Consider the following 22,112-nt stretch of genomic DNA (forward strand, 5'->3'; position numbering starts at 1 on the left):
AGTGTTTTTCATATTCATCTGACAGATCACACATTAGAGGCCAACAAAGGCACTAAAGACTTTTCCTTTGAAGCCAACTACACTATGATTGGCGGGACTCAGATCTAACGAAACCACAACTGATAAACTTTATAATCCAGTGATTAATAACAGATGTTAATATGAAATTTGGCTTGGGATCACTTTTAGTTCTTGCAAGACCAAAGAGCTGATATTAAGTAGTCTGGAACTCTTCAAGGTTTTACTTTAGTGGATTTACTTGTGTTAGGATATTTGACATAATTCTGAGTCTGGATGCACTGCTAACCAACAAGGCTTTACCAGTGTCTTCCAAAATGGTTGACAAACAAAACAAAACCAACCTACTGTATGGTTTTGTTGTCCAGGGTAACACTCCGATAGCATCCTCCTAAAATATATCAGACTGATAAAATAAGACTGCACTGTTTCTCTCCTAGATCTGGATCACAGCGCTCAAGCAGGGAGTGAAGGCTGCCACCTTCTTCTGGCCTGTGTGAGTCTACATTTGCTGCTCTTTGTCGCTAAATGTTTTTCTGAATGTTTTGCCCTTTCAGTTCATTTTGTTTGGGAATTACAGCTGGGTGGATGCTTTCCAAAGACAGCCGCTCCTCTCTGTGCCACCCTGCTGCTTAGTCAGCACAACTTAAAGCTTCTGATGCAGTTCTCGTACAGTACTGTTAAACTCTGCTCTCTTTGGTCTGAGCTGTTTTGATTCTTGAAAGGCAAATTAAAATCATTCCCAACATTTCGACTTTATTCTCAAGATGCTGAATAAATAAACAAAACATCGAATGATTTTCCTTATGCCTGGCCCTAACACTCTTCCGCATATCTAGAATAGTTGCCTTTGGCATTTTTACATTTGTGCATGTTTCCCGATAAGTGAATCAGGCGTTGTAAACAAAACTCACAGGTAGTCAGATGTCAGCTTGTTTAATATACTGAATGCACACTTTGTTGTCATGTATGTACTCTGGCACCAGGTAAGAACACATTAATAAATAGCCAAAGCTCTCTGGCCTGTATTGATATTGGAACCTTTACAACCATGAGACATATCGGCCAATCATGTGGCGACAGCAGTGTCCTCATACCTATAAACCTGAGGTTATGGTGTTAATGTGCCTTAAATACCACTGCGGACGCATCTTATCACTGATAATTCCGGAACTGTAAATCATTTGGTGGGAAAATTCCCAAAGGAAGTCCCAAGAGCATCCCCGTTCATGTTCCTGCTGCTCACTCGGGCCGCAGCAGTGAAACCTATAGCCTGTGTGTGGAACACAAAGGAGCCCACATTTATCGGCACAGAGACGGCTTTGATGAAGCGGGGAGGCAGATCTCAGCAGAGGGCTGTTTTCACAGCAATTTGGGCAAATGGGCCTGTTTACACTACGCAGGGCTCCTCTGTAAACCGGGGTCGCAGACGTGCCGCCCTACGGAACCGTGGGGGCCGAAGCGTGCGGTTTACAGTGCTTTTCTTGCACTTGGCACTGACAAGAGGTGCGTGAGGAAGAAAGGGAGAGTGAGACAGGACTGTGCCCATGACAGGGAGACAGAGAGAGTGTGCTGACATTTCTGTGTGGCTGAGAAAGCCCCCGTTTTTATAGTACCACTGTGGGATTGGCATGGTAATGGGGACCAGGGATTATTGCTAAATGATTGGCTGACTGGTTGAAGGTCTGTGTTGGGCTCAGCTTTCTGGGAGGTCCCCCCCACCCCTTAACCACAAGAAGAGTGTAGAAAGAGGAGAGAAGAAGAAAGAGAGTATATGAAACAAGAAGAGGGGAAATGTTGTTGAAAGTGTGAACATAGACAAAAGTGCAGAAAGGGATCTAACCTGCTGTCAAGTGTTCACGCAGCGAGACCACACCTCCTCGTCCACCCCCCCTCGCGCTACCTCGTACATTAAGCCCCACTCAGGGCCTCAGTCCCGGGCTTGATGGTTGACAGCTGTGGACTGTATGACAGCCAGCGGCTTGGTTGGTGGCCTCATCACTACACAGGCAGCCTTTTGACTTTCAGACACAGTCAGAGGGCTCCAAGTGTGTTCTACTTTATGAGGCTCTTTGAGAGTCAGAGGGAACCGTTTGGAGTTTAATGGTTTAATGGGTCATGAAGGGCACCTGAATCTGAGTCTATCACTCTAATTCTGTGTTCGTGCCATGGCTTGTTTGTCACTTGCAGCTATTGGTTTTCTTCAAATGTTAACCAATGTTACCCTTTGTTGTGTGTTTGTGTTCCAGCGCTATCCCTTTGGAGAGGCGGATACTGACCATGCTGCAGTGGCTCCACCTGCCTGAAGGGGAGAGGTGAAATCAGTTTTTCTTTTCTTTTTTGTCCGTCTCACATTCGTCTTTCATCTTCCTGTTTTCTCTTTTTTTTTTTCTTCTTTGCAGCCACAGCTTAGGAAGAGTGGGGGGAAAACACTTTCCATCGTATCACATTAGTTCTGTAACGTAAACCAGTATGACAGCCGGGTGTTCAGAAAGAAAATATACATTGGTATCAATTTGCTCTTTAGTACATTTATTTCCCAGCTGGTCTGAATACGACGGACTGAAATAAAGTTTGACTCAAAACTGGAATGTTTTAGTTACGTGAGGGCTAATCTCTGTGAATCCCACGCTTACTCATGCTTCTGTTTACCTCCTGACAGTGGTGGATCAGTAGCTCCGAGTTTTACCCTGCAGAGCTGCGTTGCTACTGTACATCTGATTGTGCATGACTTTCCCCTCTAATGATAGAGATCTGACTCAGCAGTTGTGTGTGTAGCTGCTGCTACTAATATCACCATTGCTACTACTATTACTTGTACAGCTGTAACAATTACAGCTGCTACTGTTTCTATAAAGGTTTAACATTTTTATATACAGTTAGCTATTTTAGTCCATTGGTTCAGTGCTTAAGGGTCAGGCCCCTCCAAAGGGTCACCAGACTAATGTGAAGGTCTTGAGATGATTGATAACAAAGCTCTGATACACACTTTTTTTTTCTCTCCAAGTTTTTATTTTTTTGTGAAAAATAAGATCATTTGACACACACACACACACCATTAAGTGATATATGTTTTGCCAACAATGTTGGGTTTTCCAGTCAAATTGATTCCTTAGGCTGTTGTACTGGGAATAGCTCTCTCTACGGCCCCTCCCACCCCACAGGCCCCAGTGCAACCACTCTGCCTGCCTATTTCTACGCCCTGGTCAGTGCACTACCTCCAGTAGATGACGGTCAGCATGCCATCTGCTGTCGGTAATACACTGACTATGGAGTACCTCATACAGCCTGACTTCAAAACATTCAAACTATCTATTTAATATCTGAAACGTAACTATAACTGTCAAATAAATGTCGTAGAGCAAAAGCTACAGTCATTTCCATTTCCATTGAAATGTAGTGTGGGAAAAAAGTATAAAGTAGTGTACGATAGTATTATTTAAGTAAAGTACAATCTCAAAATTGCACATAAGTGCTGCATTTGAGTAAAGGGACTTAGTCTCCACCACTGCAAGTGATGCACTTTAAAGCACCTGTTTATTGTTGATTATTACTAACACTACAACTACCATAAGCACATCTCCATCTTGTTTCAGGCCCTATGTTTACGCCATGCACTCTGAACAACCAGACACATACGGACACAAAATGGGGCCCATGAGCGTAGAAGTGAGTATTGTGTATATGCGTCTGTGCTTGTGTGTGGGGATGTGTGCGTTTGCACAGAAAGCGCAAGTTAGCTGTACACATACACACCCCTATAGTGTCTCTCTGTGTGTATTGTTTATCAAAACACACACACAGTGGGTTCTCACTCCCTATCTGTGTTTCAGTTGAACAACCCTCTGCGGATGATTGACAGGATTGTCGGCCAACTGATGGATGGACTCAAACAGATGAAACTGCACCGCTGTGTCAACATCATCCTGGTGGGGGATCATGGTACAGACACACACACACACACACACACACACACACACACACACACACACACACACTGTGGTGTAAGGTCATCATGCTGGAAGAGCACATTACATGCATGCTCCACTGAAGCAATTTAGGATGAAGTGCTTTGCTCAAAGGCACACTGGTCTTAAGGGACAATCGCACATTCACTTCATTATAGGTTTCACTCATTCCCTTGTGTGTTCTCAGGTATGGAGGAGGCCCACTGTGATCGCACCGAGTTCCTCAGCAACTACATGACCAATGTTGATGACATCATCCTCGTCCCCGGGTCTCTGGGCAGAATACGCTCGAGATACCCTAACAACCCTAAATGTGAGAAGAGCAAAGCTTGTGATATTTAATTTATGCTGAGATATTTCATCCTCTTTTTCTTCCTCTTTTGTTTTGTCTTTGTCTTTTCCCCGTTCACTTAAGAGACACTACAGGTGAAGACATTGCTTTTTCATGCACTAGTCAATAGAAAGAAAACATCCAAAATGCACATTTAGGTGTTTATTTTACAACTTTGTCTCTTTTAGTGATATTGCCGCTTTTGCATATTCAAACACAACATTTCAGAAAACATGTAATAGAAAAAATAATTGTCTTGATGTAAGAAATCAACTGGGGAAGTTTTATGGTGATATCTATTAGTTATTTTTATTCATTTTTTAATTTTCCCTCTTATTAACACAAACTACCTTGTATTCAGAGCTTTTGGTCTGTAAGAACATCGTCTTCATCATCATCATCATCAGACATGACACAATACGCCTCTGATGTGATCATTGGCAGCATACAGTGGTTACTGAGCGATGGAACAACTTGACCACATTTTATCTTGTCCTTTTGAAATAGACATTTCTGTCTACATTTATTTGTCCTACTAACCTACTTCTCACAAGTTGAAGTTCAATATTATTATTTTTTAATTAAAGTCCACTGTTAAGATATACAGGACAGTATGTTTCTTTTGTTGTACTTAACAATTTTCACTACTCTGACCACTGTTCTTTATTTCAGATGACGCCAAGGCTGTTGTTGCAAATCTAACAGTAAGTACTCGGCTTGCATGAAAAATGCTAGAACTTGTGTGAACTTACTGATAGAGAATTTAGTACATTTGGAAATAATAATAATAATAATAGAAATATAATTTTATTTATATAGCACCTTTCATTACATAAAATGCAGTTCAAAATGGTTTACAAGAGAAAAACATCAATAACACAGGTATTTTAAAACAGTAGATACAAGGATGAAAACCACAAAAATAATGAAGTCCTAAGGAGATATAAAAAAAATAGGATAAAAACTGGTAATTGTATCAACACTTTTATGATATAAACCATGAAAACCAAGTATAAGACATTTGAAATACATATCATATAATAACAACGATGTTAGAAAAAGGTGGAATGAAATAAAAGCAAAATCATAAAAAATAGTTTTGAGCTTTTTCTTAAAACTATCAACAGAAGTTGCCAAATGACCTCAGGGAACGGTTAGCAACGTACTCGGATCAGCAGTCGGAGTGGCAGGAAGGTGCTAAACCATTCAGAGCCTTAAAAACAAGTAAAAGAATTGTACAATAATAGTAATATGTTCTCTTTAATTCATTATTGTTTACATTCTTGCTGTTAATTTTGTACAAGTTGCAGCCTATCAATGTTTATTAGGTAACCCAGTATAGAGTGTATTTCAGTAATCTAGAGGAGATAATATACAAAGGCATGGGTCAACCTTTCCAATCTTCCAAAAAGAGGAGGGGTCTAACTATTGCAATATTCCTTAAATCATAAAAAGCAATCTTTGTAACGTTGTTGACATGTGATTTAAAATCCAGCTCAGAATCAAGAAAAAACACTGGCTTATTCTGTAGAGCCGGACTTCGACGTTGGCTTAATATCTTTTCTCTCTGTGCATTTGTACAAGTTATATTTTTAAAAGATAATGATGCTATTGTAGCATGTATTTGGTGGAGCATACTGAGTGGTGTGTCACCTCTCTGTTTGGCCTCTATAAGATCAAAATACCAATGATTGTTTCTTTGTTCCAGTGTAAGAAGGCAGACCAGCACTTTAAGCCGTACTTGAAGCAGCACCTGCCTAAGAGACTGCACTACGCCAACAACCGGCGCATCGAAGAGATTCACTTGCTGGTGGAGAGGAAGTGGCACGTTGCCAGGTAAAGTACTACCTCTACTACAAGAAGTAGGAACACATGCATGGTGTGAAAAGCTAAACTAGACAACTGTAAAAACTGACACTCCTTTCAATATGCCAATTGGAGATACAGTACAAACTAGACAAGTGCTCTCAGTAAAGTGCAACGACCCCTGCTGTAATGTTTGATTGAATGAATACAAACCACAATTGCCCCCCGTCTAGACTGAAAGTGTATCAGGCGCATTTTTATCTCACGCAACAGATACGCTTCCATTTTAATCTATGCAGCTAAACTGCAGTTCACTGTGTCACGCTTTATGTTGACTGTTTAATGCTTCCTCTGAACAGAAACTGTTAGTCCTGTTGTGTGATTAGTTCCGTTAGCTCTTAGCTCTGTTAGCTGTATTAGCCTTGTTAGCAGTTAGCTCTGTTAGCTGAACACACAGCAGGACTCTACTGACCACTGGCTGCTAACAGCTAAATAGCTAACCTCCCACCGACATGAGAAGACATGCTACGTTGTAGTCAGCGCTTGGTTTAGTTTGTGATTTGCTAATCGTTGACGCTAATGACAGTATAAAACAGTCAATAAAATATTTTGACAAAAGAAATGTGTTTTCAAAAAGTTTGAATCACTGCAACCACGATGGCTGCTTGAGCATGAATGAGCTGATTAAATATAGGGCTGATGGGAGTATGGGAGATTAGCCATGGACAGACAGACAGACACAGGGATGGACACGCAATCACACACACACAGGACCGAATACATGATCTCCTGGCGGAGATAATAAGCACATGAGAGGTTCACTGAGAGCACAAACAGACATCCACCAGTGTTGAATGGAGTAAATCAATCTTAAATGTTTCAGATTGAAGATGTATGCAGGAAACTGGGAGAATGAACTCTGATGTGCAGTGTTCTACCTGACACACTTTCCACCTCCACTGTGAAACCCAGAAATGTGGGCTGAGATATATCTCTCTTTACACCGTTGACCTGTAACTATATAACATGAGACCCAACTTAAAATATGTGCGATAACACCAGGCATACAAGAAAGCTTGTCTCATAGTAAAAAAATTCTAATTGTGGATGTATTATTAGAACCTTTGATGAAGTTCACAGATTAGGTGAAGCCATTGTCTCTCATTGATTTCTAATATTAACCCTTTACATCTTTCACTCCTTCTTCTTAGAGCCATAACTCAAGGACACACGCACATCATATAAATACTGCAGGAGTCAGTGACTTACTATCAATTATTATTATAATACTTATAAAATGTTCATCTGCCTGCGTATCATGAAAAAGGTGCTCCCTCTAACTTCTTTATTCATTATTTGATAATTAATAGATAAGTTAGAAGTTCTAACTAATTTAGTTTTAATTTGTTGCTGGAAGTGCTCTAATGTTGTGTTCAGTCAGTGTAAGTACGTGGCATTTTCAGCCCACCCGTCAGTGAGGCTTTTTACTGCACATCTTGCTTTACTTAAAAACACATTTTATGCTAACGTGGGCTGCTATCAACGCATCATTAACACGTGTAGTGCTGAAAAGTTTTAAGATGTCACGTTCAGAGCCACACTAGTGTTAAAAGTGCAGCTGCTGAAATGTTAATGACGAGCTAAAATGAACTCTGACAGGCTTACTGCAGTAATTCAGTGACAAAGTAAACCATGAAGTCATCAAGACTGAAAGAGAAAACAAACCACCTCGGTGTGTGTGTGTGTGTGTGTGTGTGTGTGTGTGTGTGTGTGTGTGTGTGTGTGTGTGTGTGTGTGTGTGTGTGTGTGTGTGTGTCAGAGTAACAGCCTCCTTGCATGGAGCTGTCATGCCGTTTTGGGTTGGTGAACCATGGGAGAGCTACATTATGTCTCAGTACACACACACACATGCACACACATACACATATGCACATATACACGCATGCTGCTAAATGAAAGACATCTTTGAGGTTTCAGTGCAGCTCAGATAGACAGACGGGTTAATCGTTGGCACCGGAGCTTTGAGCAGAGTGTCTGAGCATTTACTCTCTCTCTCTCTCACACACACACACACACACACACACACACACACACACACACACACACACACACACACACACACACACACACACATACACACACACAATTACACACACACACATATACTGTACGTAAGTCGATGTCTGCGTAAATCTCAAACCAACTAACTGTTCTCCAAATGATACACTGAGTTTGTCTAATTTTCCTGTCAGCTAGTCATTTACATTTTTAACATGCTTGTGGCTTTACCCCCTAGACACACACACACATACACACACACACAGACACACATACACACACATAAATTAAGGTGTATAACTGGAAGTAGTGTTGTAATGGACACTTAGTTGAAAGTGGCTGTTTTTCAATTAGAGGACTCTGGCTTGGGTTGTGTGAAGGAGTGCTTGTCCTGGGCCGAGGGCTAGGTGAATACTGACAACATGCTGCAGTTCAACTGTATTTAACACCACGGTTTAACCCCTAAAAACCTGTGTGGACCTGACGGTGCACTGCATCAGGTACTTCTAAACCACCTACATATTTGACACCTCTGAGGTTAATCTAACGATGTTCAGTATTTCAGTCAGAATTGCTTTCTCCATTTTGACCCCAGATTTCTATCATACTCAAAAACATTTGAAACTTATTGCCTTAAGAGAAAGAACCATAGACTATATCTATATATATATGTGTAAGAAGTGGACGTAGTCACGAAGACATCACCATTGGTTTATCGCTATCTTGGTTTCTGACTGTCGCCATCTTTTTTTTTGCAACCAGAAGTGACACGTAAGGGTGGAGCTTAGTACCAGTGAATGCTGAATAAGACATTTGTAGGCGACCGAAATGGGACAAAAAACATGTCATGAACTGAAAACAAAGGGTTAAAGTTGTAAAACGAAAACCTGTCAATCACAAGTTAGCCCACCCTAAAGCATACCCTTTATGGTCTATTTGACTCTAATTGGACCATAGTTTCCTACTAAAAAACATGCTGTATTGAAGAAGACTTGAAACTAGAGATTGAGACCATTAACTCATGTTTACAATCTTTACTGAAGTAACAAATCAAGTGGGGTAATTTTCTCATAGACTTTTATACAATTTGACTCCTTTTTGCAGCCAGAGGAGTCGCCCCCTGATGCAAGTTTAAGGCACTTCCGGAGGTTCCAGGTTGCAGCCTGGAACAATCGTGATTTAACACATATATTTAGGTATCAGTAATCCTGAATGTAGATCCTGATAGATCCTCAAAGTTCAAGATTGTACATTTTCTAAAAGTTGATCTTTCATTCTCCTACTCGATTCAACTGATTTGACCACAGTTTGGTTCACATGACTGATGGGTGGCCATCTTTAAGAGTTGCCAAAAGCTGTTGAATACAACAAATTAGCTGAGCAGAAAATAGCGGTATAAAGCAGAATTGGTTGGTATGGTATGTAATATTTTAGCTTTTGACTTGTGACTTTTGCTGCCAAAACTTTCTGGGTCATCTGACACAATAATCTGAACATTCCAGCCAGTTCTGGTTGATTTATTGATTGATTGATTGATTCATACTGTTCATTACAGGAGAGTTCCTGAAGGCAAGAGGCACTGTGGCTTCTCTGGTGACCATGGATATGACAATAAAATCAACAGCATGCAGGTACTCTTGGTAATCTATAGTGGCATGAAGTTGTTTTCTGGCTGGCTTTTTATATCCGGTGCAGCAGCACAAATTAAACATTGATTTTATTTACTATTCTATTGGTCATAACCCAGGAATTAATCTACTTTAATAGCCAAAGTACACAAGTATTAGGTCTTGAATCTGAAACAGTGAAATACTAACTAGGATGACCAGATGTCCAGAAAAATGTGTCACTTTCCCGAATTATGAGCAGTTGTCCCGAATCTTGCCCCGAAATTTAACCTGTGTTTTGTTTGTTCTAGCCTAATAAAACAATAAATACTGATAGTTGTGAAACATTATTTATGTCCGTAGCCTACACTGATTAATTGTCATTTTTTAGCCGTGGACAGTCCTGCAGCAAATTGATAAACAACTGGGCACAGCAGCGATGCATAGCAATGACGTTGTTGAATGAACACATTTACTGAGAGAAATTAAACCATCTATTGCTGACATGGAGCACGATGAACATCCAGCCAAAAAGCTAAATTGTTACTGTAGGTACCGGGTCGAGTGGGGGGGAGGGGAATACACATGGATTATTGCTTCCGAACATAATGTTTTGTAAAGCTGCAGGAAAGAATACTACTATTATTATCGCTACTGTTCGCTGACACTGAATGTAATGTACTGGAGGCCACGCCCACCCCCTACCCTGTCCCCAGTGTCAGCCATTCTCATTTAGTCACCCTAATTCTAATTTATTTCTTGTGACAAATCATTTGACTTGTGCCATCAACTCTCATTTTCAGACTATTTTCTTGGGGTACGGACCTACATTTAAATTCAAGACTAAAGTTCCAGCCTTTGAAAACATTGAGCTTTATAATGTCATGTGTGGTAAGGCATTTGTTTTGTTATTGTGTGCTTGGGTCTGAGTGCATGTCTATGACTTTCAATGAATATGTCACAGCATAAGTGCTGTTGTATGTGTGACAGCCTCCACTAATTCTTTTGGCTGACATGAAGCTGATTTCTCCCGCTCTCAGATCTTCTGGGTCTGAAACCAGCCCCCAATAATGGAACCCATGGCAGTCTGAACCACCTGCTGAGAAGCCCCACCTACAGGCCCTCCATGCCAGAGGAGGTTTCGAGGCCGGCAGCCTCTGGTCTTGGTCCGGCAGGAACAGACGACTTGGGCTGCAGCTGCGAAGACAAGGTCAGCCATGATGACTCAGTGGCAGACCCGGGCCTGGCTTCCTGTCCACTGCTCAAAAGAATACTAGTTTTTAGGAGATTGGCTTGTCTGTCAAGCTCACTTAGATTAGTGATAACAACAGTGAAACCAAAATCATTCTGATCTTCATAACCTTCCGCTTAGTGATAACAACAGTGAAACCAAAATCATTCTGATCTTCATAACCTTCCGCCATGGAACCCCACGCTAACACTATGCTAACACACCATACATGAGATTGGGTGATGGCACGTAAATTTAGTGTGTCAATAATTCACTAAGTAAATTAGTCAGTAAGTAATGCATGAAGTGTAAGCAGCTGTAAGGTTGAGTAGTAATAAGTAGTTGTTATGATAGCAGGTAGTAAATGGTATGCACCTAAAGGAAAAATCTAGTCCATACAACTTCTAATCTTCTAATATTCATAGGTTTGAACATTGGTTCAATGGTTTTCACAGTATTGTATTCACCAAAGTAACTGCTGAGTTCAAGTCTGATAGCACAAGAAACTCAAGTGGAAAAAGGATCAGATGTCTATGAGAAAGTGACTCTACTTCTCTCTTGATTTATTACCTCAGTAAACATTGTAAACATGAGTTTATGGTCTCAATCTCTAGTTTCAAGTCTTCTTCAATACAGCATGATGTTCATTTAGTAAATGATGGTCCATTTAGAGTCAAATAGACCATAAAGCAGGGGATGCTTTAGGGCGTGGCCAAGATGGAGACAGCCAAGATGCCGTTTGTAGTCCACAAACCAATGGGTGACCTCACGGTGACTAAGTCTACTTCTTATAGACAGTTTATGGTTCACACCTGGCATTACAATGCGTCTCCAAATGCATCTGGAGTGATCGCTTGTGATCGGATCTCAAATTTACATTACATTACAGTCATTTAGCAGACGCTTTTATCCAAAGCGACTTACAATTCAGATTCTATGCTCTCTATGCAAATAAACACGTGCAAAGACCAAATGCATTGTTGTTTTTAACCAGCGGGAGGCAGCAATGCACTTCCAGTGCCTTAAAGTTAAAAGTCAAAACTAAACTAAAGAAAAAAACAAATCAATACAGCATGGGCCCTCATGAATAGCCCGGTTGTTATATTAATATTAATCTCTCAGTTTCCTTTGAACTGACTGAAATAGAAATCAGACAGCATGTTTCAATGCGCCCTCAATGTGTCTTGGGGGCATTCCCAACTGTACTTACAGCTGTTAATGCCAGGTGTGAACAGGGTCATAATGAGTCAAATTACAAAAATAACATGAAAGTTGTAATATTCTGGAATTATCCTTTAAGTCAGAAATGTATAGGTATAATATATATGACATTGGTAGGATTTCTAAACGATCAGTGGAAACACTAGAAAAGCAGTGAGAATGAATGTCTCTATGCATAGTGTCGTATACATTGTTGGCATGGAGCACTGAAGTGATTGGGGATACATGGATACTTTTGGTATCTATTGCATAATCTATTGTGGGTAAGTTGATTAACAAGCCAATCTCCAAAAATGACACCGTATTTCTTTAATGTGACGATAAAGATAAGGTTTTGAGTCCATGCAACAAGGCAGTTTTGCTGTGATGACCATACATCTGCAACACATGTGCTACTGTCACCTAGCCCTCAGTTATTATCTTACAGCGTATAGAAACTATAAAATACTTAAATGTAAGTAAAACTGCCAGTCAGCATACAGCGCTCTCCTCCTGTGAGAGAGCTGCACAGTCAATCAAGAATTATATGATGCTTAATTGATTTCAACGGGCCAAACTGGACCCTCACATAGTTCAACAGAGGATGACTAATGTGACTGTGTTGCCGGCCAGAGGCCAACCATTCTCCCTCTCTTCACTGTGTTTCACCTTGAGACCACTCGAGCACTGCTCAGTCTGCCTGTGTTCCTGCTGAGGCCGAGTCCACACATACACAGGCATTTTTTCAACAGTGTTTTTTTAAACACTGCTTCAAAGCAGTGAGTGACTTGCTTTGGAAAAGAAGCTTCTGTAACTCAGCGGATAAATGTTTTTGGGGGTACATCAACTTCCTAGTATGAAAACTTGAATATCTCTTATTTAGGTCCTAAAAGTTGTTAAATGCACAAATAGCGGAATCCAGAGTTATTTTCTTTCCTCCGTTTATGTGAATGAGCCAGAGAACCAATGTATCCAGTGCTCTTAATACATGCATCTTCAATATATGTTTCACCCTGGCAGCAGTTTAACCTAAAATACTGTCAGGGTGTGAAGCCAAAACGCATAGAAAAGGCTGGGTTTTTTTTTAAATACCCGCGTACGTGTGGACTATGCCTCAGTAACATTGTATTTATGTGTTTTATTTTTTGTGTTTATTTAACAGTGACAATGCACTGTACATGTATTGTACCAGATATAGCTAAAAGATCATTTCCATCTGTAGTCCCTGAATTACAAATCTGGTATTTTCATAATATTTTACAGATATGAGGGAGCTAATAGGAACTATCTACCATCCCTCCATTCAGTCCAATGACTATAATGTCCAATGATCTTTAGATTGAGACATGATGAGAAGAGAAAGATGAAACATCAGAGGATCAGTTGCTTTATCTTATTGCTCATGTGATCTGTTGACTTTTCTTGGATACTAAAAGTACAACTCAAACTTCATCACTGGCTGCTCTGAAGAGTCTTTAGTCATCATTATTTTTGTTGTATTGTTACATTTTTTAAATTAGAAATTATGCATAAGCAGCAGTACATTCACCAAACATGGCTCAGCAAGTGACTCAATGCAGATGTTGTCTTTTTTGTTTTGCTTTTGAAATGCAGTTAACGTTGTCTTTTTACACAGCAGACCTGTAAAAAGATGAATTTGCATGGGCCTATCAGCCTCGGTTCATTTATTATTTGTTTGGTCTGTCTGTCTGTGAGTGTGGGAATGAGCCTGTTTCACTTGTAAAAAAAAGTATCTTAATATCTGATTGCTTTGTTGTGTCTTCGGCCCGTGGTTCCACTTCTCTTTGCAATGTGACTTTTGTCCTCCGATCATGCCAGGACGCATCCGACGCCCTGAAATCGGATCTTGCTCGCATTGGGATCCGATCAGCCAGACCACCTGCCGAGGTGGCCGGGCTCTCATTGAGTTTATCACCGACTTTATCACCGACATTAAAACAAGTCTAAAGCCTTTAAAGCCGCTCCTTTGACACATATCCATCCCTCTATCAGATCAGGCACCGTTACATTGAAGTGTCAAGTGCGGACACAGAGTGCCGATCTGGTGCATCTGATCACAAAAGTCACATTGAAAAGACAAAGTGTCATCACGGGCCTCCATTCAGCTTCCTTAAAAACGTAAAGAATCGTGTTGCATCTTTACTTTCTGCTGCAGAGCTGGACTCAGTTCACCTCTAAGTCAAGCCGTTCAAACTAAATCTGCAGATAACATGCCAACAAAAAGGCAACCTCTCATTCCATCAAGGTCTAATGTTGACACTTGACGCCCTTCTCGGTCTAGACGCAGTCTGTGTATTTTTTTAGATCTACTTCCCGAATGGCTTGGATTGGGAGTGAGTGAGACCCAGCCCCTCTCTGCAGTGTGTCACTTTATGCTGTGTTTGTGATTCCCATGAAGATCTCTGGCAAGAGATTGTTTCAATCTCCGATCTTTTTGCAGTTGCGTGTAAAAAGTAGGGGCCAGAGAGGTTTGAAAGTGACCCTTGTACGAGGCTATAACGTGGAGTCACTCTGGCTCTGTCTCTTACAGAACAAAGTGGAGGAGTTAAACCAACGACTGAGGCAAGCTATGGATGGTCAGTCTTTCACGATGTTACTGAAAATGTCATTTTGTATATGTAAAGTTGTTTAAATTGTAAAAGAATACAGTAAATTATCCACCGTGTCCCGAGTAAACCTGCATCGTGATCCTATCCACACAGCGATGCATCACGCGTTGCGTCACATGTTGCTGTGTTGCTGTTCTGTCACTTTGTTGTAAATAGTTTTGTGAATGTGTCTCGTCCCATACCTCTGTTTTGCCCCCCCCCCCCCCATGCTCCCCCCTCTCAGACAGCAGGAACTTGCCGTACGGCCGACCTGCTGTACTCTTTCGTACCAAGTACTCCATCCTCCACCACAGTGACTACATCAGCGGCTACAGCGAGGCGCTCTCTATGCCTCTCTGGACGTCATACGCCGTCAGCAGACAGGTACTCTTCATCCTGTGCTCTTCGCCCTGAAGGACGTTAGTGTGAATATTAACTGTCAGAAAACGGGCATCAAAGGCACCTTATTCAGAGGACAGCTGCCAGATGGTGTAGTGGAGTTTCAGTCTTAATCACCAATAGAGGCATCACGACTCTCTTCTTTGACAGGGTCTTACATAAATACAGGGCTGTTCATTAGACTATGAAGACCCTCTAAATATGTTGGTAATTTAGAAATATGTTCATATTTCCCTTAACACTACAGTGGCCACACTCATTATTTGCTGTTATTTCCAACGATGTATAATATACTGTATTCAAAAGAATTAGGGTGACACACTTTAGTTCAAGTTGATCTTGCATTAATGTTTATAAATTGAAAATAAAAAAGTGGATGTGGATGTTGCAGAGGGCTACTTATAGTATATTCTCAGTAGAATATTCTGTCTTCCATCATATGGGCTAAGTCTGTCCTCTAGATAACATATGAAGGGATCCTAGAGGCTGTGAAAGAGTCGTCTTGATTCCCCCCGATAGCATATGTTATGGCAGAGTCGCAGCTAATTCAGAAACCTATTTGTTCATACTGGGCCTACAAACTTTTTTCTATCATAGCAATAAACTATTTTGGCCAATAAAGGACATATTTCTAATGTGAGAATGTGAGAATTTGCTAGATATAAACCTGATGTGAAAAGTTCTGGGTCTAGAGGAATTTGTATGATAATATATCCTGGATACAATCTCTCACTGCTTCTCTGAACTTTTTTATCCAAAGACGGTGAAAACGTGTACCTTTAACTTTTTCGCACTTGATATATATTGATTTAAAATGTTCTGGGGTTGTATACTTTTGCATCAGTGAATTACACGGCAGTAATTGAAGCCTTGTGTCGTTGGCTGTTATATGTCTCTTACTGGCATGTCTGAACCTTCTAACAGCTATTGGCCAAGTGGTCTCAAGTTGTAATCGACACATTTGTGTGTCACATGCCAAACTGTTACATAACTCATCTTGGTTGATTAAATGTACTTGTTACTAAAACTCTTTTACGATGTGCTTGAAGATGAAAGGGTTATCGGTGAAGTTTTAAGACATGAGAGTATTCCAAGAGCAGTGGAGGATGTGGCTCGAAGCTACAAACGCACAACTTCACAAAACGCCCTCTGTCCTCATGACATCTGATCACATGACTGTTAGTTGTTTTTAATCCTGACATATCTGTTTTGTGTTTGTTTTCTACTTGTTACATACAGTATATGAAGCAATGTATTCCCTCCTCCATGCCATCTTTCTCATCCACCAGACAACCGAAAACCACCGATAGTTTAAACTAGAAGTCCGCTGACCTCTGACCTCTCTCTTTCTGTGTGTGTGTGTGTGTGTGTGTGTGTGTGTGTGTGTGTGTGTGTGTGTGTGTGTGTGTGTGTGTGTGTGTGTCTGTGGTCCTCTAGGTAGAAGTATCCCCTCTGCCTGAAGCCCTGTCCAACTGTGTGAGACCTGATACCAGAGTTCCTCCAGCCTACAGTCAGTCTTGTACCAACTACAGAGCAGACAAACAGATCACCTACGCCTTCCTGTACCCACCGCGTGAGTTCATCACAACAGCGCAAACACTGAATTACACTAACAAAACTAAAAAGGTGCACTCATTAGAGTGCAGATCTCCATCTGCAACAAATCACAATTGTCTAACCTCCAGTCTAGAACGCAAATGTGTCAAAAGCATTTTTCCCTTGCATTTTGATCCACGCAGCTGTCAGCACCAGCTCCACGCAGGCTCACACTTCAGCTGCGTCTAATGGGCGCAACCGCAACCGGAAGCATTTATTTATGCTTCAAGTCAATTTTCTTGACAATACGCACGTAAAAATGCAACGTTAACACAAAAATGATAAGGCTGATGGTCCAGTAATATGCGAGATTCGCCGTGGACAGACAGACAGACAGACACAGAGCGCACGCACACACACTACTGAATACATGGTCTCCTGTCGGAGATAATAAAATGGATCATTTGTAGCTTGTTAATTTTCATGTTCATGTTCAATTGAATATTTGTGGTCTTGGACTATTAATCAGACACATTTTTACTCAGATAATTGCCATAAGCTTTTGTCATTTTATCATATTTCTTATTTTTATTTTTTACATTTTTACAATAAATGATTGTAATGTATTGAGAAAAATAAAATGTCCATTATTGTAGAAATAATCATTAGTTAATTTGATATGTTGGCTCATATTATTTTATGTTTTAAACTACACTCATAAACCTTATGCTGGCTGTTTCATACACATATTTACAGTCTGGGTCTTATTTTTGCTCGTCATTCCTATCCGTTATAATAACATTTTACTCACTAACTATGTTGCTGAGATCTAACGATATTACTGCAGCTCAAATCATTGTTATGATCCACGACAGCCGTGGCTGGAGGCATCATGTATTTGGGTCGTTTGTCCCATTCTCGTGGACGCATTATCTCAGGAATTTTCTCTTCTCTTAACCTGGTGGTCAAAGATCAAGGTCAATGTGACCTCATGTATTTGGCCAGAGTTTAATAATATGCTAATAATTATTACAATTTTACTCAAGTGTTTAGTAGGAACAAATGACATTTTAAACTGCAATTTGAGTGGTTGGTGAAGGCATACAACTGTGAGGTGATTATTCTAGTTAATCATGTTCTGTTTTCTTCATTATTGACAGAATTCTCCACAACCATGGACAAAAAATATGATGCTGTCCTCATCACCAACACCGTCCCCATGTATCCTGCATTCAAGAGTAAGTCAATCAGTGATTCAAAGTTTCTTCAAGGGCCAGATGCTTGGAGCCCCGTTGGAACCTTGTATGTTGTGAATTAGAAAAACAAAAAAACAAATCAGTGCGGATGGATTCACTGATATATTCACTGCTTTTCTGTACCTTCTATCACCTCCCATCCCATAGTCCCTGTTTCATTCTCTCGCTTTTGTTCTTCAACCTCTCTTCCACCTTCCTCTCTCAGGGATATGGAGTTACTTCCAGAGAGCGCTGGTGAAGAAATACGCCACCGAGAGAAATGGAGTGAATGTGCTCATTGGACCCATATTTGACTACGACTACGATGGTGTCAGGGACTCCGCTGAGAAGATAAAAGAGTAAGAGCATTCTATTTCAGCTTCAATACACACAAAGGTTACATTTATGCTGAGCATTGTTTATGGAAAAAATAGGAAGAAAAAAATGATTCCTGGCTCATGGGAAATGTTGAGCTCAAGTCTTTTGTTCTTGCAGGTACGTAAGTGGGGTGATACCCGTCCCCACGCACTTCTTCGTGGTCCTGACCAGCTGCTTAGACTTCACGCAGGCTGCAGACTCGTGTAGCGGCCCGCTCAGCAGCGCTGCCTTCATCCTGCCGCACAGAGCCAGCAACGACGAGACCTGCAACGTAAGGAACATCGCGTCTTAAAACGCATCACCACATTTTAATAACACTCATATACATACACTTCATAGAGACCTGGGACTTCATTACAGAAAGTCTGAAATCCTATCTCATCTCAGTTGAGGATGACATTTAGGATTTTTGGTAGACAGAAAGAAGATTCCGAATACCTTTATAAAAAAATCTACAAATCCCAATTTATCTTAGGATGGGAATTTAGCTTTTACAGATTTGTCCCTAGGGATTCCCCAAGTTAGGAATCCTAAGTAAGGATGGCATAGACCCTATCCTAAATTCAAAATAACTGTTGTTAGGTCTGTATGGCTATGACAGTGAAGATGGGGAACAACATGAACACTGAAATATGATGATTGAAATGCTGCTGAGTCCATAGTATGACACTTTAAATTTCCCAGACTATGTATTAATCGGCATTAGTCTTACCAAAATACTGAAGTTTCTATCTTCAAAACAAAATATTGATATTTGGTACCACTCGATACCACTGAGAAACATTAAGGGGATACGTTTTAAGATTCTAATTAAAAGATAAATAGCAGTCTGTGCGTCGGCTCGCTGTCTAGTCCAGCTCCTTATAGAGTGGAAACAGGGGAAACAGCTATTATTTACCTCCATTTTTAGTTGAAACAGAATAAACCTTATTTTGTATAGCATATCTTTATTGATTTTTAACATAATATATCCCATTTTCCTAAATGGGTTGGATGCATTAGCAACCTTTAGAGAAATGCAACCTGACAACCTGTGATTGTGGCCAATCACATAAGCAGCGATCCAACATTAAAGCCACGTTTGGCTTTAAATAGGCCATTAAGTGACACAACGCCGCACAGCCCTGTGCTAACTGCCTCAACGCCTGATTTAGTGTGAATGCAGCCTAATTTACGCTAAAACGATTTTTTTGTTTGTGTGGCGACCAAACAGACAAGATACAACATGTTATTAAGTTAGCTTTTAGACATAGACAGGCTAGCTGTTCCCCCAAGGCACTACAGCCACTGCTGAAGTGCCTTAAACGTGTATTATTTTTAATGGCCATCAAGGGGCGACTTCTCTGGTTGCAAAAATAAATCTGATTGTATAGAAGTCTATGAGAAAATGAACCTACTTCTCACTTGATTTATTACCTCAGTAAACGCTGTATCACTCCTCCGCCGTCCAATTATGGTCACTTCCATGCAAAAAAAACAAGATGGCCACAGCTAAAATCCAAGATGGCGATAGCCAAAATGCTGAACTCAAGGATTTAAAACCGCAGTCCACGAACCAATGGGTGACGTCACACCGACTACAGTCCATAGTTTTTATACTAAGCTAGGCTAACCAATCCCTGACTCCAGCTCTGTACTCACAAACATGAGAGTGGCATACGTTTTCTCAACTCACTCTCATGACAATACAAACTATGTTCCCTCAAAGCCAAATCACTTGGGGGTTGTGAGCGAAAGAGGGTTTCAGGGTCCGTAGAGGGGAAGGAGGTGGCTAACGTTTCTGTGCTCCTCGCTGCCTCCCCGCAGAGCTCAGAGGAGGAGTCTCGCTGGGTGGAGGACCTGATGAAGATGCACACGGCTCGAGTCAGAGACGTGGAGATCCTGGCGGGCTTGGACCTGTACCGCAGAACGACCCGGAGCTACGCCGAAATCCTCTCGCTCAAGACCTACATGCACACCTACGAGAGCGAGATCTGACATCCGCTGGCCCCCTGTCAACACTGATGTTGCTGATTCCTTTTTTCCAACCGTGGTGGATGTATGTGGTACAAAGAAGTGGTGCTATCACCTCCGTTACACTGACCTACACCAGCTCTTCATGCTCTCACTGTCTGCTATGGCTGCCGTGTGCAGCTGCTCCGTTGTGGCCCTTTCACTGGGCATCTGTTTTCATCTCATTCATCTCAGACACAGCATTGAACACCACTGAGGCTGAGCTACTAGCTGTGGCACTGTCCACTTTATTTTGTTTCGTAGCAGGCAAGTAAAGCAATTCTTCTGCTCTGTGCTACTGTTTCATGGTCGGCACTCAGATTCAATGAAATTACATCAAACTGAACAACATTGACCTATGTGAGTAAATATATAAAGGGCTCAAATTGAATCTGTACCAGTATTTTTTGTCATAATGTGTAAATAACAGAGAGGCCATCAATCTTCATCTGCCCTCTGTTAACTTTAAATCGTCTCCAGCAGTCTGGCCAGGTCGACCTGTTAGCGGAGCTTTCTAGAACAGCTGGATTTTTTTACCCAGAGACCAAGAAACCCACACTAATCCTATGCTGGAATATTAAAGGACACCAGTTTTTTGGTTTTAGGGGCAATTTGATCAAACAGCTTTATTTTCAAAAATGCATCATTGTAGCACAATGTAACATGATGAGTCTTTGATGTAGGGCCATAGTACAAGGCAGGACCACAAGATCAAATAATAATGCAGGACTGATTGCCCTGTGTACGCTTACATATTTTATATTAATTGTCATCGTCCAGCAGTACCAAGAACAGTTTTTGAGGTTTTTGGTTTGTTTTGGTAATATACATGTATATTCTTCTCAAGCAAACAATATTCCATTTGTGTAAAAGTGATTACATGTTTTAAAGTGTTTGAATAATCTTTAATTGCACTACGAAGCCATCAACAGAATCCGTCAGACAAAACCATCACCTCAGTGTCAAGGCCGGATTGTTAAACATTTTCAGTTGCCTAGCAATATGACATTGATCCACTCTGTCTACTCTTTACACTATGAACAGATTATGTTCAGTGATTAAGAAGGAATCGTCTTTATTTTTTTTAATGAAATGATAATGCAATGTTTTGTGTGTGTGTGTGCGCATGTACACAGTGTGTATATGTTGAATTCAAGATATTTCCTGTTCGTGTTTGACTGTAGATTGTGTGTGTGTGTGTGTGTGTGTGTGTGTGTGTGTGTGTGTGTGTGTGTGTGTGTGTGTGTGTGTGTGTGTGTGTGTGTGTGTGTGTGTGTGTGTGTGTGTGTGTGTGTGTGTTGACTTTTTGTTCTGTGCACGAAAACAATAATGTCAGTGATGATGTATTAATGTGTTCTAAAACATTTACCACCTGTGAGACCTATTTATGCTTTATGTAAATGTCATCACAATAAACAAGTGTTTTTACTAAATGAAGTGTGTTGTGTTGCATATTGAAGTTAGTCCAGCTGCTTTTTAACTCCGTCTTCCAGTTGTGAGCGTACATGTAAATAGGAGGGGAGTCCGGGGTTGGTTATTGGCACACATCTATTTTCTGTTCACAGAAACAACTTGCCTTCTTCTACTATGTTAAATCATCTGAAGGTCACTAACTTTGTGGGTGATGGTAACATGTCTTTCATAGTTTTATAGTATCGAAAGTAAAAAAGTGACCAAACGTATTATAAATCTGTGTGTACTGAGGTCTTTGAAATATGTTGCTTCTAGTTAATAGACATAGGAA

General features: G+C 40.7%; 1 protein-coding gene across 1 annotated transcript in view; it reads left to right on the top strand.

Annotated features, from left to right (window-relative positions):
- enpp2 (ectonucleotide pyrophosphatase/phosphodiesterase 2) overlaps positions 1–21,735 on the top strand; it is a gene marked incomplete at its 5' end in the record, with an annotated part of 33,022 nt that extends 11,287 nt beyond the window's left edge. Inside the window, 17 exons of the mRNA XM_079165397.1 lie at positions 459–514; positions 2,268–2,333; positions 3,615–3,687; positions 3,852–3,960; positions 4,174–4,299; positions 4,990–5,021; positions 6,026–6,153; positions 9,737–9,812; positions 10,592–10,679; positions 10,829–10,998; positions 14,771–14,816; positions 15,073–15,212; positions 16,665–16,800; positions 17,924–18,001; positions 18,225–18,357; positions 18,494–18,647; positions 20,183–21,735. Of these exons, the coding sequence (XP_079021523.1) occupies positions 459–514; positions 2,268–2,333; positions 3,615–3,687; positions 3,852–3,960; positions 4,174–4,299; positions 4,990–5,021; positions 6,026–6,153; positions 9,737–9,812; positions 10,592–10,679; positions 10,829–10,998; positions 14,771–14,816; positions 15,073–15,212; positions 16,665–16,800; positions 17,924–18,001; positions 18,225–18,357; positions 18,494–18,647; positions 20,183–20,353 (1,782 nt within the window). The 3' untranslated portion in view covers positions 20,354–21,735. The remainder of the gene's footprint in view (positions 1–458; positions 515–2,267; positions 2,334–3,614; positions 3,688–3,851; positions 3,961–4,173; positions 4,300–4,989; positions 5,022–6,025; positions 6,154–9,736; positions 9,813–10,591; positions 10,680–10,828; positions 10,999–14,770; positions 14,817–15,072; positions 15,213–16,664; positions 16,801–17,923; positions 18,002–18,224; positions 18,358–18,493; positions 18,648–20,182) is intronic.
- Positions 21,736–22,112: the final 377 nt, after the last annotated feature.

Source organism: Pholis gunnellus (assembly GCF_910591455.1).
Source record: "Pholis gunnellus genome assembly, chromosome: 8".
Lineage (NCBI taxonomy): Eukaryota > Metazoa > Chordata > Actinopteri > Perciformes > Pholidae > Pholis > Pholis gunnellus.